Raw genomic sequence first — 16,642 nt, forward strand, 5'->3', positions numbered from 1 at the left:
ATCTTACTGATATTTTCCATTTAAATTATTACATACCTTGGAATTGAATAAAAGTGTTTTATGGGTGATACCAGTCAGGACTATTGGTTGGGAAAGTGAAAAGGAAGATGGTAAAAGCACTCACCATAGAGAGTGGTACAATAGCCCGGATGTCCTTCTGAATCACAGTTAATTCTGTCACCACTTTGTCAGAATCTGGAGGAGGATTTTTTCCACGGTAGTCAACATGCCACATAATTCGTCTTGTCACTGACTGGCTGGTAAAATTTTCCATTTCAAAGTTCAATTGAATAATTTCATTAGGCTGAGCAGATCCTCTGTTAAGAAATTAAATAAATTTTAGATTTTGCATTCAAAATATTAAAAGTTTAAAAACCTTACAGCTTCAATTTACTTATATACTTGATTTTATACATGCCTTATAAAAACAGAACCCAGAAAACTCTCAAATCATTAATTACTTTATGTCATTTTTCACCAAAGGCAACACAGTAATAAGAATACACACAAGCCCATTATCAAGCATGAGTAATGAAATATTTTTTTCTTTACTCAACGGTGAATTTACTATGCAGCTAGTTACCAAACAAGTTTGGTATTTACACTGAATCAGCATAACTTGATGACATAAACCTTGCCAACCTGCAGACTATCTCACATCTATATTAAAATATTGTCGTTCAGGGACAACTGCTGTAAGGGTAAACACACTATCAAATCCCAAGATGATATTTGAATCCTGACATTCCCCGAAATGGAAACAATCAGTTGGATAGTGAGTTAATTCAGCAAAGGGGATGGTTATTATTGCTTCGGAGTACAGAATAGGCTATAACAGTGTCAGAAAAATATAATTATTATTTTTAAAGTTATGCTTAATCTGTCTGCAAATTATTTGAAATATTAAATTTCAAATTGTGAAAATCCAAGAATCTACCATCCAAATAAAATGACATAGCAATGAAAATTGTTACAAAATAAAATATAGCAACTTATTTTTGTTATAAGCTAGTATTTTATACATAGTCAATTAATAAAAATTGAAGCCACACTTGTTATTCCTAATGGCTACACTGTAATAAGAAACATTATTCAGGAGCTACGCATGAATAATTAAATAATATTTTATCTAACTTACTACTAGGTTGGTTTCAAAACAAATCTTGTCTGACTGGTTGACCTCTTTCTCTATTGCTCTTTCTTTCCTTATCAATTTTAGTTTCCTAATTCTACAAAAACAAATGACCTCATCCTTCACCATACCAAATTTATTAGCATTTTAACTGCCCACTCTATAAGGCTGCCAATGTTTTCCTGTATTTTGGTGCAGTTTTCCATGTGATTCACCACATCTCACGATTTGACTCATGAAGACTAGTCTATCAGTTTAATTGTGGGTAATACATGTATGAAAACGACATTTTTTAAATTTTATTCGCTGGGATACAGCCTATTGCTCTTTGGCCCTCTGAGCCATGCTGCCCAGCAACCACTGATTTAACCCTAGCCCAATTACAGGACAATTTACAATGGGCAATTAACCTAACAACCAATATGTCTTTGGACTGAGAGGAAACTGGAGCACCCAGAGGAAAAGCACATGGTCACGGGGAAAATGTACAGCGCCTATAAAAAGTATTCACCAAACCACCCCCTGCCCAGAAGTTTTCATGTTTTATTGTTTTGCAACATTGAATCTCAATGGATTTAATCTGTCTTTTTTGACACTGATCAACAGAAAAACTCTTTCATGTCTAAGAAAAACAGATCTCTACAAAGCTAACTAAATTAATTACAAATGTAAAACACAAAATAATTTATTGTGTAAGTAGTCACCTCCTTTAATATGACACTCCAAATTATCGCTGGTGCAGCTAATTGGCTTTAAAAGTCACATAATCAGTTAAGGTGTCATAGCTATGTACAAACTTGTGTGCTGTCAAGGTGTTCAATTGATTGTAGTAAAAAAAATACACCTGTATCTGGAAAGTCCAACTGCTGGTGAGTCAGTATCCTGGCAAAATCTACACCATGAAGACAAAGAACAATCTAAGCAACTCCACAAAAAAGTTATTGCAAAGCACAAGTCAAGAGATGGATACAAGAAAATTTCCAAGTCACTGATTATCTCTTGGAGTACAGTTAGGTCAATCATCAAGGAATGGAAAGAATATTGCACAGCTGTAAATCTGCCTAAAGGCAGGCTGTCCTTAAAACTGAGTGACTGTGCAAGAAGCCACTAAGGGACCTATGACAACTCTAGAGGAGTTACAAGCTTCAGTGGATTGGATGGGAATGACTGTGCATACGGCTGTTGGTTAATTGGTTCAACAGTCACAGCTTTACAGGAAAACGGCAAAGAAAAAGCCACTGTTACAAAAAAAAACTCATGAAACCTCAGCTAGAGTTTGCTGGAAGGTAGGTGGGAGACTGAAGTTAGCTGGAAGAAGGTTTTATGGTCTGATGATTTAGTTTGGCCATCAAACTAAATATTGGTTGCATATCTACGTATTACCAGGGCGGTTCGATATGAAGGGGAAACTGTTATCCATGCAGCAGGCTCCCCCTCTGCATGTAGCTGATGAATCAAAAGGAACAGCAGAAAACGATTCAGTTTGGCACCAGCAGCATCGCAGGAACTGCCAGTCAGTGTTGAGCTCAACACAGGGACTGCCTTAGGTACTCCAACTCCGGATTTTTCCTCAAGGCTTACTCCCGAAACCTTACTCATGATTGGATACAGTCACAAGGGAGCAGAGATTTGTAATCAGAGTTTTCCTTCTCCCAGATGAGCTGCTATTACTGACAAGCCCCATCTGCCTGAAGGGATTGGTTTTATGGCACTAGTGACCCACCTTTCTCTGTTCTGTCAATGAAAACAGTTCTGCAGGGCTTAGTAGCGAAGCCAGATGTGAAGACCAGGGACTGGTCTTGGTTGTCAGAGGCTATTGGGAGCATTTAGTAGCAGTGGGAGCTTATCCCCACTACTCCTCCTCCACCACCCCACAAGCTATAATATTCTTAATGTATATACTAGGGTAATGAAAGTCCTACTTGTAACAGGATCAAGGCACCATAGCAATAGATACATAACATTTGCAAGAAAAAAAATGTATACAAAATTTTTTTTACAAGAAATGAAAACACAATTAGAACAACAAACAAAAAAAAAACTTTGTATTTTCATTCCAGATACACAAAAAGTACAACCTGGTCAGGTCTAGCACCATGAGTTCTACTCCAAAGAATAAGACAACATCATGTCAATAAATCCAACAGTCATGTCCATCACTAGATCCGTGTATGAAAGAACAAGGGCTGTTTAGCAGTGGTAACTGGTGAGCAAACTTTTCTAGGCTAAACAGGAAAAATACCTGTTGTGGAGCAAATTTATAACCAGATGTGATTAGGTGGACACATCTGGTTATAAATAAGGAAAAAATGAGCCAGTTTGATGAGCATCAATCTATAAATAGTTGGGACAATTTACATGAAAACTTACACAAGACATCTGGAGGGTCAGGATGTGGGTCTAACTCCGACTTTGCATAAGAATTGTACACAGCCAAGAACCTATTCCTTCTAACATGAATGTAGTCGACAGCTCCAAGTTAGTACTTCAACCAAACATGATGTAATGTCTGATAGACTCCACTGATATGTGGACAGAAGCTACCAAATGTTTTGGTTTGTAATCCAAACTCTGATTCCACTGTTACCGTGGTATTTGAATATGCTTTGGAATTCCAATAATCTTTAACCCAAAGGTGCTGCTTGATTAGTTGACACACTCCTTTGGGGGATGCAGTGAAAACAGACAGTCTCCTCTCAGAACAAAAGGATTTGCTTTCTCATAAATATTGCTTCAATTATACCTCTTCAGTTGCCAATCAACCAGATAGTCCAGATTGGTGCTATTTGTACTACTTTTGATGTGGTCCAAAGTTAGCCTCTCTGGACCCAGTGCCATCTACAGTCATCCTTCAGTCACTTGCAATATCCTCCATTCTAAGGGACCAGTTATCATGAATTTGTCTGTGCCACTTAAGAAGCACTGCAAAGTTGTAGCAAGGCAAGGGCAAATGGAGGACAGGAATTAAGGTAACTCAACAAGGTAATTAGTCAATAATTGCATGAGTTCTAGATTTGCTGATTATTTTTATGTTGATTTGCTTACAACAAGATGGGAACTTGGCACCTTTGGGATTCAAATTTGTTCTTTGTCAGGCATTATTGAACAGATCAGCATTTTTTGCTCAACTCTACTTGCAATTGTGGGTGGTACCTTAGTGATAACCTTGCAGTCCGGGAATTCAGTCTCTCTCCAAAGAATACACACTAATGATGGGCCATAATTTCTCAGTGAAGGAAATTGATTAAAGTGAAACACCTGTCTGTAGGATTGCCATTCTTAATCCCCAAAAGAATGCACAGTCCAAAACTGAATTTTAATGCACTATTACAGACTGGTCAATCCTTGATTTATCTGCCCTTACACTGTGATCAATATTAATCTTCTCCTTGGTGGTCATGTTGCATTCTTTATTGTTGGCTGAGGACAATATTCATGCAAACACGTTGTTCTGATCCATTGTTGTTCTTGTTAGGAATCACCTTTGCATAATGAGGATTTCTGCCTTCGTATACTTCTGAGGCAGAAAGACATTAGATTTCAGTCAGCTTTCTTCATAACTTTGAGGAATTGTGTCTCTTAACTGCAGACAGACTCAGAAAGTCAATGGTGGTTTGTCAAAATTCTAAATATATCTGTGGAATTCCAGAAATCTACACTTGTTAGTTTTTGTGCACTTATGCCATTTGACCAAAGCAATCTCACTGAAGAATCTGGACACTTTTCATGCTTTCAATGGCAGAAAACGTTTAACAGCAAAGTAACCAGTATACTGCTAACTCTATAGTACAATGTGGTTTGGGTCCCACACACTCCATTCTCATGATTGCCAGTCATCAGTAACATTGCTACACATCATCTCCACTGTAAAAAAAAGTAAAATTCCCTTATTAGCCATACTTTGTGGTAAATTAGCACTGGCACTGAATTAGCACTCTCTTCAACCCCCAATTCCACCAAGCATAGTTTCTGTACAAACTTTCTACATTTACCAGCCCTTCCAGACAGGGTAGGTTTATCTCATCCTCTTAAGTGTAGGAAGAATTATAAGGCACAAAGTCTATCATATCAGATCCAAGGTCAGTCAAGCAAGGTTTAAAAAGCCATGATTAAGCACACTTGTGAACTACTGTCAATCAAGTTCACTATGCCTCAAAATATAAAATAAGGCTTTGTGTACAACAACAAATACCCGCAGCCATGGTTAAATCATGTGACCTTTTTGAATCTTGTCCATTCGTAATCATACGCAGTAGGCTTCCCAATGTGACACAACTGCTTTAAACTTGTATAAATAGAAAGAAGAAACTGATTTTACCTATTTGCACTGAACATTCTTTGAACTAGACTATACAGTAAATTGTGTAGTGCGTCTCTCCAAGTTTGTCTGTGCATGTGTGCATTTGAATGCTGCAGCAATAACCTAGAGGAAATGGCTGATGATTTCCGTCACAAATTGAGTTCATGTATGCATCAACATACTCCCGGCACTAATGTATTTGGCCAATTCTATTGAATATAACAGAATCTCCCCAGATTATGAAAAATCTGATTTACAGAAATTTGACTTTACACAAATTCTCCTCCAATTTTTAAAAATATTTTTTCATTATAGGAAAGTTGTTACAGAAATGAAAACATCTTCAGGAGTTATGGAATTGTAGTTAACAACCAATCTACAAAAAATTGTTTACATGTAACCTGCCCATAGTAATCAGACACCATTGTCTCTTACAACACAGGCTGCTAGTTCCAAACAGTAAGCCACTTCAAATATTAGTTTCTATCTTTACATGTAAAATACTTTATCAAACAATACAACATCTAGTGATACTTAAAGGCGACTGAAAATAGCCACGGGATGAGGAACATTCTGATTTCATATCATTGTAACTACACTAAAAACTACCATCTCCATAACACTAATCAATAAACTCCAGGTCCTAGGCTTTGATGTCTTCTTGTGTGACTGGATCTTCAATTTCTTCACTTGCAGACCCTAGTCAGTATGGATTGGCAGTAACATCTTCTGCATAATCACTACCAGTATGTGTATACTATAAGGCTGTGTGCTTAGCCCTGGGCTTATACCAATTAACCTACCAGCAATCATCTTTGGACCATGGGAGGAAACTGGAGCACCTGGAAGAAACCCACGTAGACATGGGGGTGATCATACAAACAGCAGCGGGAATTGAGGCTAGGTCACCTCAACTGTAAAGCGTTGTCCTAACCACTACGCTACCTTGCCACCCCAAAGCAGAGGTTGATAGTTTCTGGATTAGTAAGGGCACCAAACGTTCCAGGTAGAAGGCAGAAGAATGGGGTTGAGAAGGATATTATATTCGTCATGAAGGAATAGCAGAGCAACTCAATGAGCCATATAGCCTAACTTTTTCTTTTTTCCATTCAACTCTACTCAAACTGTGTACTGTTCCTAGACTGTTCATTGCTCAGTACATGTAGTTAATCACTACATTTTTGGTAAACCAACACTAGCCCAATCAAACTGATAATTCAAACCATCAATTAATTGAAGGCTACAACACATGACAACATATACTTGTGAAGCTGTAGCATGCAATTTAATAACATTTATTTTTGTGGTGAGGAATGCACTGAAATTAAGACTAATTGAATGACACAAAGGTAGAATGGAAAGTTAAGTTATGAAGAGGACAAAAAGTTTCCAATTGAATATAAATAGATCTGAGATATAAAGGGATTAGGTGTCTTTGCTCATGCTTCCCAAGAGATTAATATGCTGGTACAGCAAGTGATTTTGAAAACCGACAGAACATTATTGCTTATTGAGAGGGGAATGCTTAAGCTACATGAAGCTTGATGAGACTGCAACTGGAATATTGTATTGGTTTCCTTATTCAAGGACAGATGTTAATATATTGAAAGCGAATCAGAGAAGATTGACTAGAAAAATACTTGGAAGAGTTGAATTGCCTTACGAAGAAAGGTTCGATAGGTCAGACTTGCATCCATCGAGAGGGCATAAAAGACGATGGGGAACAGAGTAAACGTAGAGAAGATGTTTCTTTTCTTTTCTGGGAGAAATTAGAATTAAGAGGCAATGCATACAAAGTGTTGGAGGAACTCAGCAGGTCAGGGAGCATCTATTAGAGGAATAAACAGTTGACATTTTGGGCCAAGACCCTTCATCAGGACTGGAAAGTAAGGGAGAAAAAGGCATAACGTGGTAGTGGGGCAAGCTAGCAGGTAATAGGTGAAATCTGGTAAGGGGGAAGATGTGTGGGTGTGGAGGGAAGATGAAGTTGGGAGGTGGGAAGTGATAAATTGAAGAGGTAAAGTGCTGAAGAAGGAATATGATAGGAGAGCACAGCAAACCATGGAAGAAAGGGAAGGAGGAGGGTGGTAATAGAATCTCAGTCCAAAATATCAAGAGAATATTTCTTTTCCTTTCCATATATGCTGCCTGATCTGCTGAGTCCCTCCAGGTCTTTGTGTGTGTTGCTCAAGTTTTTCAACATTTGCTAAACCTTTTATGTTCAGAGTTAAAGAGTAACTGTTTAGAAATAAAGGGTCACCCATTTAAGACATATGCCTGTAAGTTTTCTTTCTTCTTTCAGAAGGTCATAAGTCTCCAGAGTTCTTCCAATGTTTGAGTATTTTTAAGGCAGAGTTATACATAATATTCATATTAGGGTGAAAGGTTATTGTAGTGAGTTGGGAATGCAGAGTTGAGAGGGTAATCAGATCAGGCATAATCTTATTAAATGGTGGAGGAAGCTCAAAAGGCCAAGTTGCTTTCTTATGTTCCTATTTCATATGACTATGTTTGCAACTGCAGCAAGCCTTTCCAACATCAAATTAAGTTAAGGGGGAAGAAGACATACAGTTGATAGATGAAAATGCACCCTTCAGCGTTAATAGTTTCAAGGAAATATGAATGGAGATGAAAGAATGGACATTATTTCTTGGAGAAAATGATGTTTCCTCCCACCCACCATTCAACTTGCAATAATTTTTAAGATTAGATTGTAACATCATGAACTATATGATAGCAGGCCACTTGAGTAGATTAAACAATAGTTGAGTGTGATATCTGAGAAATGACCTCTCAATTAGTGTCCAGCTCTCACCAATCACTACTTTACCTCCAATGTTTTGAAAGATATGAGGCATTTGTAGAAGGTTAAGATGTTTATGAGTATTCACCAGTTGAGATCTCATAATATATTTCAAGCTCTGTTATATCATACCTGACTGACGTTACCTCATATTAAAATGTCTATTTGTGCCTGAGGAAAGCTAGTTTTGAAAATGATCTACAACTGCAATATCAGAGATCATTCTGTAATTTATTTAGTTCCTTGTGAGCCAGAGGGAGCAGTATGTCCCCTGAACCCCAGATGAAAAACTATAAGACTATCCTATCTGGGTTTCTATCTGGTGATTCCAAAATTATCACTTTCTGATGCTTCCCTTTCTAAATTATTTGCTGTAATTCTCGAGGACACTCTGATGGAACTTCGATAGTGATTTTGTGCTAACCTCATAGCTCACTCTGAACTCTGTTTCATTACAGTGAAATCAGGCAAAAGATTTCTTGCAAAATGTTATGAGATATTTAATTAAAATGGATAGGGATCCATTTGCACAGCATGTAAGCTTGGCACATCACCTAATGCAGTTGCCATTAAAATTGTTTCAGCCAAAAAAGCATTTATTCTGTAAAGGTTGCAAGTATCTTATACGTAAAAGAAAACTGTTGTGAAAACTGCAGTGGCGTTTTACAAAGCAATGATTCTGATCCAGAAATTAACATTTTGAAAATGGTAATTAGTATCTTGAATATAGCGCCTCCTTCACTTACCTGCTGCAACATTTAATATTACTTTTGAAGTTTCAAGCTTGCTGCATTAAAGTCACTTAAAATATAAAGGGATGTAAACAAACTCATTGTACATTAGATTAAACTTGATTTCTTTCTCTGAAAAGTAAAATGCTAGAGTAGGGTATTATAAAATTAAAAGGTGAAACATAATAATGTAGATTGCAAACATGCAAAAATAACTGGAACTGGTACAATTCAGGAATGTTAGCATAAAAATGTAATGATTATTCTATTATTTCCAATGATTATGAAGGGCATTTCACTTTTAGTGAATCAGTTCAATCACACCTATTTGACTATAACACATAACTATAATGCTGTCAATAGCATCATATTTTTCCCCACAAGCTATGCAAAATTACATACAATTGCACAGAACATAAGACTAATTGGTTCAGTCCAGAATGGAGTTTTTCCTTGAATCTTTTTCCTTTTAACTCCTCTAAATCTTTTTATACAACCTTCTATTTCCTTCTCTTTCATATGCTTATCCAGTCTTCCCTTAAAACCTACATTTTATTATGGTTAATTAAGTTTCTCTGAATACTTGGATTTCTTGGTGACTATCTTATATTGGTGGTCTCTGTTTTTCTCTTAACCCCACAAGTAGAAACATTCTCTCACCATCCATCGATCAAAACCTTTCACTTTAAAAATCTGTTTGATTATCAGTCAGTCTTCTTTATTGGAGACAGAGAAGACCCAACCTGTTAATCTTTTCCTGATGGTTGATCTTTCCCTTGCATTTTTGGTTTCAGCCCTGTGCCATTCCATTTTCTTCATACTCTTCTGATTACATGATGATCAAAACTGTATGCACAAGATTTGCTTTAACCAGGTTTGATATATGTTTATGAAAATTTTCATAATTTTCACTCCTATCCTTCAAAATATAAGCCCTAATACTTCACTTGCTTTAGTACTAAGCAATGATGCAAATTTTAGTGATTAATGTATTGTAACTATGAAATCCCTTTGTTCCTCGATCCCACTTCCACCTTCATATCTTCCCACCAAAATATACTGCTTTACATTTATCATTGTTATTTGCCCATTCTATAATATTATTTGTTCCAATCTCCTTCAGTATTGTCTATGTACTCTCAATTTGGGATGCTCTATAAATTAGTAAAGTGCACTCTTAATTCTGTAGTTTAAGTTATTATTACAAGGTAAATAAGGACAGAAAATTTCAAAGATCTGAAGGCAATCATGCATGGTTTACATAGTTTTATAAAACTGAATTGTGTTAAGGGAATTTACTTGGGTTCTTTATGGTTTAACAAGCAGTGACAATAAAGAATGTAGTCTATTTCAAATTCTAAAAAACATTCAGTACAGTGGCACACAATCATTGGCTGTACAAGATAAGAGCATGTGGAGTTGTGATACTGTACTGGCATGGACAGGGAATTGGCTAACAGAGGAAACAAGCAGTTGGGAAAATTGGGTCATTTTCAGATTGGCAGTCAGTAACTAGTATCTGTGCTGGGGCTTCAACTATTTTCAATCTGTTTTGATGACTTAGATGAAAGGACAGATTTACTTTAGCCGAACAATAGATGATATACGGGTTTCCCCCGCTATTTGAAGGTAGAGCGTTCCTATGAAATGGTTTGTAAGCCGGAATGTCATAAAGTGAAGAAGCAATTACCATTTATTTATATGGGAAAATTTTTTGAGCGTTCGCAGACCCAAAAAATAACCTAACAAATCATGCCAAATAACACATAAAACCTAAAATAACAGTAATATATAGTAAAAGCAGGAATGATCTGATAAATACACAGCCTATATAATATAAGAATACTTTTCTGCAATTATTGCAGCACTCTGTCCACCGCAGTGAAAATCTCACGCAAGCATTCTCGGCAGCACTCGCGGCAAAAATACACGGCACAAGTGGTCCCGGCAGGAGCACTCTTTCCAGTAACCTTTAAGCAATGAAGCTACCAAGTAACACATAAAAATACACAGCCTATATAAAGTAGAAATAATGTATGCCCAGTGTAGTTTCACTTACCGGAATCGGGAAGACAGTGAGCACACTGATGATGATGTGTTAGGCTGAGTCATCGGAGGTTGGGGTGGTGGGAGGTAGAGGAGACTGGGGTGTCATCTCGTCGTCTTCTGTTTAAATCAGGGCAAGCAGGTCACCTTCTTCTATGTCTGCCTGCCTCGATGTCGAAGGTCAAGTTTCGTTGTCTGCTCTGGCTGATGTGGAAGACTTGAAAAATGACAGTATGCTTGACTGCTTACCCTCAATCATTTTTCTATCATACATTCTTTGTAAGCATTCAAACCAACCTGCAACCCTGCCCTAAAGCTACGTACCCTTTCAAAATTAAAGGCATACTCTTCTGCAATCATTGCAGCGTTGTCAATCGCAGCAAGAATCTCATGCAATTGCTTTCCGTTCAGTTTCTGGATGTCTTCATTTTCGGGCCGTTTGCTACTGTGTTCGGTTTCAATTGTTATCCTTTCCTCTTCATCAGCTCTTCATCTTTCAGATCTTGGTCATGAGATGCCAAAACCTCTTCAACATCATCTTTGTCAACTTCCACAAACCCTTAGCCAAACTCACTATATCTTCACTTTGTTCACCACGATCAAAATGCTTTATTATGTCTAGTTTTACGCTAAGCGTAACACCCTTTTGCACTCTTATAGGCTTTTCCGATACCTTAGAACTCATCTTGTTAACAGATGCACAAAATAAATGGACATACAGCACAGATGCTTACAGGCACGTGTTTGAGCAATGCCGGCTAGAATGCAGTTCCGGGGGAGGAGCTAATCTGCTCAGCGCGCACTCTGCCTTTTCTCGTAACAGTTAAAACACCTTCTGTTAGTGAAAACAGGTAACTAATGTAGGTCCTTCATAACAGCTAGGTGACGTACTGCGAACGTTTGAAAAACGGGACACCTGTATAAAAAAAGTGAGGTGGATGTAAAGCAAAATAGCTAGAGGTTAACGGAAAAAGGAAGTGGTGGCATATAATGTAAGAAAATGATAGGATATCCAGTATGGAAGGAGAGAAAGAAAAAACAAGTCATTATGCAATTGCAGCAAAACTACAAAATAGGGCAAGCCCAGTGCTTGAAATGCAAAGAGTCAGCATGCAGGTACAGCAAGGATAAGAAGGTAGGGAATATAGAAGTAAGGATATTTTTATGCAGAGGCAGTAGTGAGACTGCCCCCTGCCCTGTGAGTATTGCACAGTTTTCATCATTACATTTAACAAAGGATAAATTTACATTATAGGTAACATAGAATAAAAGGATAAAAGGGTTGACAAATAGGGGGATTAAGCAAGTTGGACTATTCATCAGAAAAATTAAAGGCGATATTTTTAAGAGGGAATTGCTGGGAGAATGTTTCCACTAGTAGGATTACATAACCTAGGTACGTTTCAGAATAAGTTCCTCATTTAAGAGGGAGATAAGAATTTTATTTTGAGGGTCATGACTTCCTGTAATTCTTCAGCTCTTATAAGCCATGGAAGAGGAGCTGTTGAATAATTTAAATGTAAGGGAGTGAAGGAACATTGGAGAGACAGGAACATAGTGTCTGAAGTCAAGATTGGATCAGCAACAATATTGCAGAGTGGAGCAAGTCTGAAGAACCAATTGGCTTACTTCTGTTCCTGTTTCTTAGATTTTTCATCAATAATATAAACTATGAACAGCAATGGTCCCAGAAGTGATCATTATGGAACATCACTACCTACCTTCCTTCACTGTGAATAGTTACTCTCTACTCTCGGTCATTAAACCAGCCAGAAATCTGTTTTGTAGCTGACTGTATATTCTTTTATTCGTTGTGGGGTACTTTTCCAAGGCCTTTGAAAATCTATATAAATCATATACAAACAAACACATGCACGCATACAGTGGATCCTGGTGAACTGGGCCATCAGTCAATTAGGGCAGCTGCTTATTTGGCATAACTCATAAAAAATAAAAACTAATTGAGAAAATTAGCTGGGATTCCCTTCATTTATTTGGGACACTATACCACAGAATTGAGGCAGGAGACTGTTGCTGAATAGTTTGTAACTAGCATCAGATTCAGAATCATGTTCAATTTCACTAGCATATGTTGTGAAATTTGATAACTTTATGGTAGCAGTACAATACATGATAAATAGGAAAAAAATGAATTAAATACATATAATAGTTAAATTAAAATAAGTAGTGCAAAAACAGAAATATATATAAAGTAGTGAGGTAGTATTCATGGATTCAATGTCTATTTAGAAATTGGATGGCAGAGGGGAAGCTATTCCCAAATTGTTGAGTATGTGCCTCTGTGCCTGCAGGCTTCTGTGTCTCCTTCTTGATGGTAACAGTGAGAAGAGGGCATGCTCAGGGCGGTGGGGATCCTTAATGATGGACACCGTATTTTTGCGGCACAGCTCCTTTAAGATGTCTTGGATGATTTGACTAATTTTACCACTCTCTGCAGTTTACTTCAATCCTGTGCAGCAGCTCCCCCATACCATGCTTAGAGTGATCAGTTTTTGAATAGCATCAGTTGCATGGGCCTGTGTTCAAAAAGCAGTGATTTTTGTCACTGATAGTTGGCACGAAATAAGTAGTAAAACAGTATTCCTTCAGTGAAAATGGGAAAGATCTGTGTCATAATCAAATTTTTACCGATTTCCTTATTGATCAATGACAAATAGGCCCATTAAGTTTACACAGCATGACTATTAATTATTGATAATCATGAAACATACACAATCCTCCCCAGATTATGAGTATTTGACTTAACTACAGCCCATACAGGTCAAGCATTCAGGAGGAAGGCAGGGTGGATTTGTCAGCTGCTAGCATCTTCTGCCACATAGGAACTGCATAGGTTTGGGCATGCATTTCTGAATTGTGAATTGTTTGGGTAATGAACAGCTTACAGAAATTTAACCCTGACATAACCGCAGTGAGGACCTGTAATTAAATAGTTAAATCACCAACTCAAATTTAGAAAGGACACATAAGTTTGAATCCATGCTGAGTTTTATTAGAAAACTGGGCTCTAGCTCTGGAACCTGGCCACACATAGTTGGCTGGATATATGTTTATTTATAATTCTTTAATCCTATTTTGCTCTGCCAAGGCTCATTCTTCAACATTATTAACTTCAGTTAATGACAGAGCAGGTGGGAAAATTAATTAATGTGAGGAGTAACGGCTGATACAACTCTGATTGCAGCAACAGGGCCAATTATCTATATTTCTATGAAATTTCATCAAAATCTGGCATAAGTTTCACAGAAAATTTGGTAAGAGATTAATGATATTGTTTCTCATTTCCATTGGTGTTGCCTCTACATGAACAACTTCATACATGTGTCTGAGAACAGACAATTGTGTTGCATGTGTGTTAATTTTTGGATAACTTGAGTTTTATGAAATTTTAAACTAACAAGCAAAAAGAAAAGCATGGAAACAACACTGAAAAAGTATTATTATTGGCCTGGCTGATAACTTAGAACATTGTTGGGTGAATGAATCATTAGGAAACAAAACAAACTCTTTTGCTCACCATGTCTAGATTGATTGTCAGCTATCTAACAAAATTCAGCTATCTAGTTACATTTTGCACAACTCCATTCAGAGACTAATTCAAATCCTCATCCAATTGCTTTTTAAATTTTTTGATAGTTTTTGGCTCCAACAACCTTTCAGGTAGTGTGCTCCAGATTGGAAATGCATATGCTCTCTGGGTGAAAAAAATCTTCCTCAGATCTCCTCTAGACCTCCTACTCCTCCTCTTAAACCTAGGCTTTCTCAGTGACCTTTAACATGGTGTATGTTTCTTACTATTTGTTCAATCTATGCCTCATATAATGCTGCATTTCCCTCCTTCAGGTATGCCATTAGCCTACTCCACTCCAAAGAGAACATCTCAGCCAACTCTGTATCTACATATATGAAAAACATAGAACATCCATAGAGAATAGGACAACACAGCTCTTTGGACCATGATGGTTGTGCTGACTTTTCAACCTACTCCAAATCTAATCTAAACCTTCCTTCCCACATAGCTCTCCAATTCTCTTCCATCCATTTGCCTTTTTAAGTGTTTCTTAAATGTCCATAATGGATCTGCCACTAACTCCACTTCCGGCAGTGCATTTCTGGCACCCACCCCTGTGAAAAAAATTATCTTTGACATTCCCCCAATACTTGCTTCCAATCACCTTAAAATTAAGCCCTCTCATAATAGCCACTGCCGCCATAGGAAAAAAAAGTGCTGACTGTCCACTCTATTTATGCCTCTTACTGTATTTTACTGCTCCAACAGATCACATCTCATCATTCTTCACTCTAAAGAGAAAAGCCCTAGCTTTTATCATTAGGCATGATCTCTAATCCAAGCAGCATGCTATTATATCTCTTCTGCGCCTTCTCTAAAACTTCCACATCATTTCTATAAATGAGGCAACCAGAAATAAACATTATACTCCAACTGTGGTCCAGTAAAAGTTTTATAGAGCTGCAACATTACTTCGCAGCTCTTAAACTCAAACCTCAATGAAGTCCAACACAGCATATGCCTTCTTAACCATCCTATCAACTTGGAGGATTTCCAGACATGAACACCAAGATTTCTCTGTCCCTCCACATGTCTAAGAATCCTGCCATTAACCTTTAAGTTTGATCTTCCAAAGCGTATCACTTCACACTTCTCCAGATTGAAATCCATTTGCTACTTATCGATGTCCAATATAACCAATGACAACATAACAATCTTCTACACTCTACACACCATCAACCTTCATCTCATCTGTAAACTTATTAACCCACCTTTCCACGTTCTCATCCAAGTTATTTATTTTTTAAAAATCACAGAGAACAGGTCCCAGAACAGATCTCTGCAGAACAGCACTAGTCACAGACATCTAGGCAGAATATGCTCCATCTATTATCACCCTCTGCCTCCTGTGGGCAAAGTCACTTCTGAATCCACTCTGCCATGTTTCCCTGGATCCCATGCTTCCTAACTTTCTGAATGAGCCTACCATAGGGAACCTTGTTGATTGCCTTACTAAAATCTATATACACCACATCCACTGCTCTACCTTTATCAATGTATTGTGTTTTGCCTTAACAAAGTCATTCAGGCTCCTGAGACACCAGCTGCGTCTCACAAGAAATATGCTGACTATCCCTAGTCACTTTATGTTTCTCCAAATGTTGATACATCCTGTTTCTAAGACTGCTCTCCGATAGATTTTTCTCCATTGATATAACTCATTGGTTTGTAATTCCTAGGATTATCCTTATTAGCTTTCTTGAACAAAGAAACAACATTTGCCAACTTCCAATCTATTGGGAATACTCCTGTGGCCATTGAGGATGTAAAGATCATTTCCAAAGGTGCAGCGATCTTTCACTCACTTTCAGTAGTAACCTAGGGTATATCCTGACTGGCCCCAGGGATTTATTTATCATCACATTTTTTGAAACTTCCAGCACATCCTCTTTCTTAACATCAGCCTGTTCTATGCTGACCTGATATTCATCAATGTACCTCTGCCAGTGAAAACTGAATCAAAGTAATCATTATGAACCTCTCCTGCCTCCAGGCACATGCTTCCCTCTTTATCCCTGCGCATTCCTACCCTCACTCT

At 37.5% G+C, this 16,642-nt stretch overlaps 1 protein-coding gene across 1 annotated transcript in view; it reads right to left on the reverse strand.

The window, feature by feature from the left end:
* tmem132e (transmembrane protein 132E) overlaps window positions 1–16,642 on the reverse strand; it is a 553,547-nt gene that overhangs the window by 223,359 nt on the left and 313,546 nt on the right. Inside the window, exon 4 of the mRNA XM_059973087.1 lies at window positions 125–317. Coding sequence (XP_059829070.1) covers window positions 125–317 — 193 coding nt within the window. The remainder of the gene's footprint in view (window positions 1–124; window positions 318–16,642) is intronic.

The sequence above is a fragment of the Hypanus sabinus genome, chromosome 6 (genome assembly GCF_030144855.1).
Source record: "Hypanus sabinus isolate sHypSab1 chromosome 6, sHypSab1.hap1, whole genome shotgun sequence".
NCBI classification, from domain to species: domain Eukaryota; kingdom Metazoa; phylum Chordata; class Chondrichthyes; order Myliobatiformes; family Dasyatidae; genus Hypanus; species Hypanus sabinus.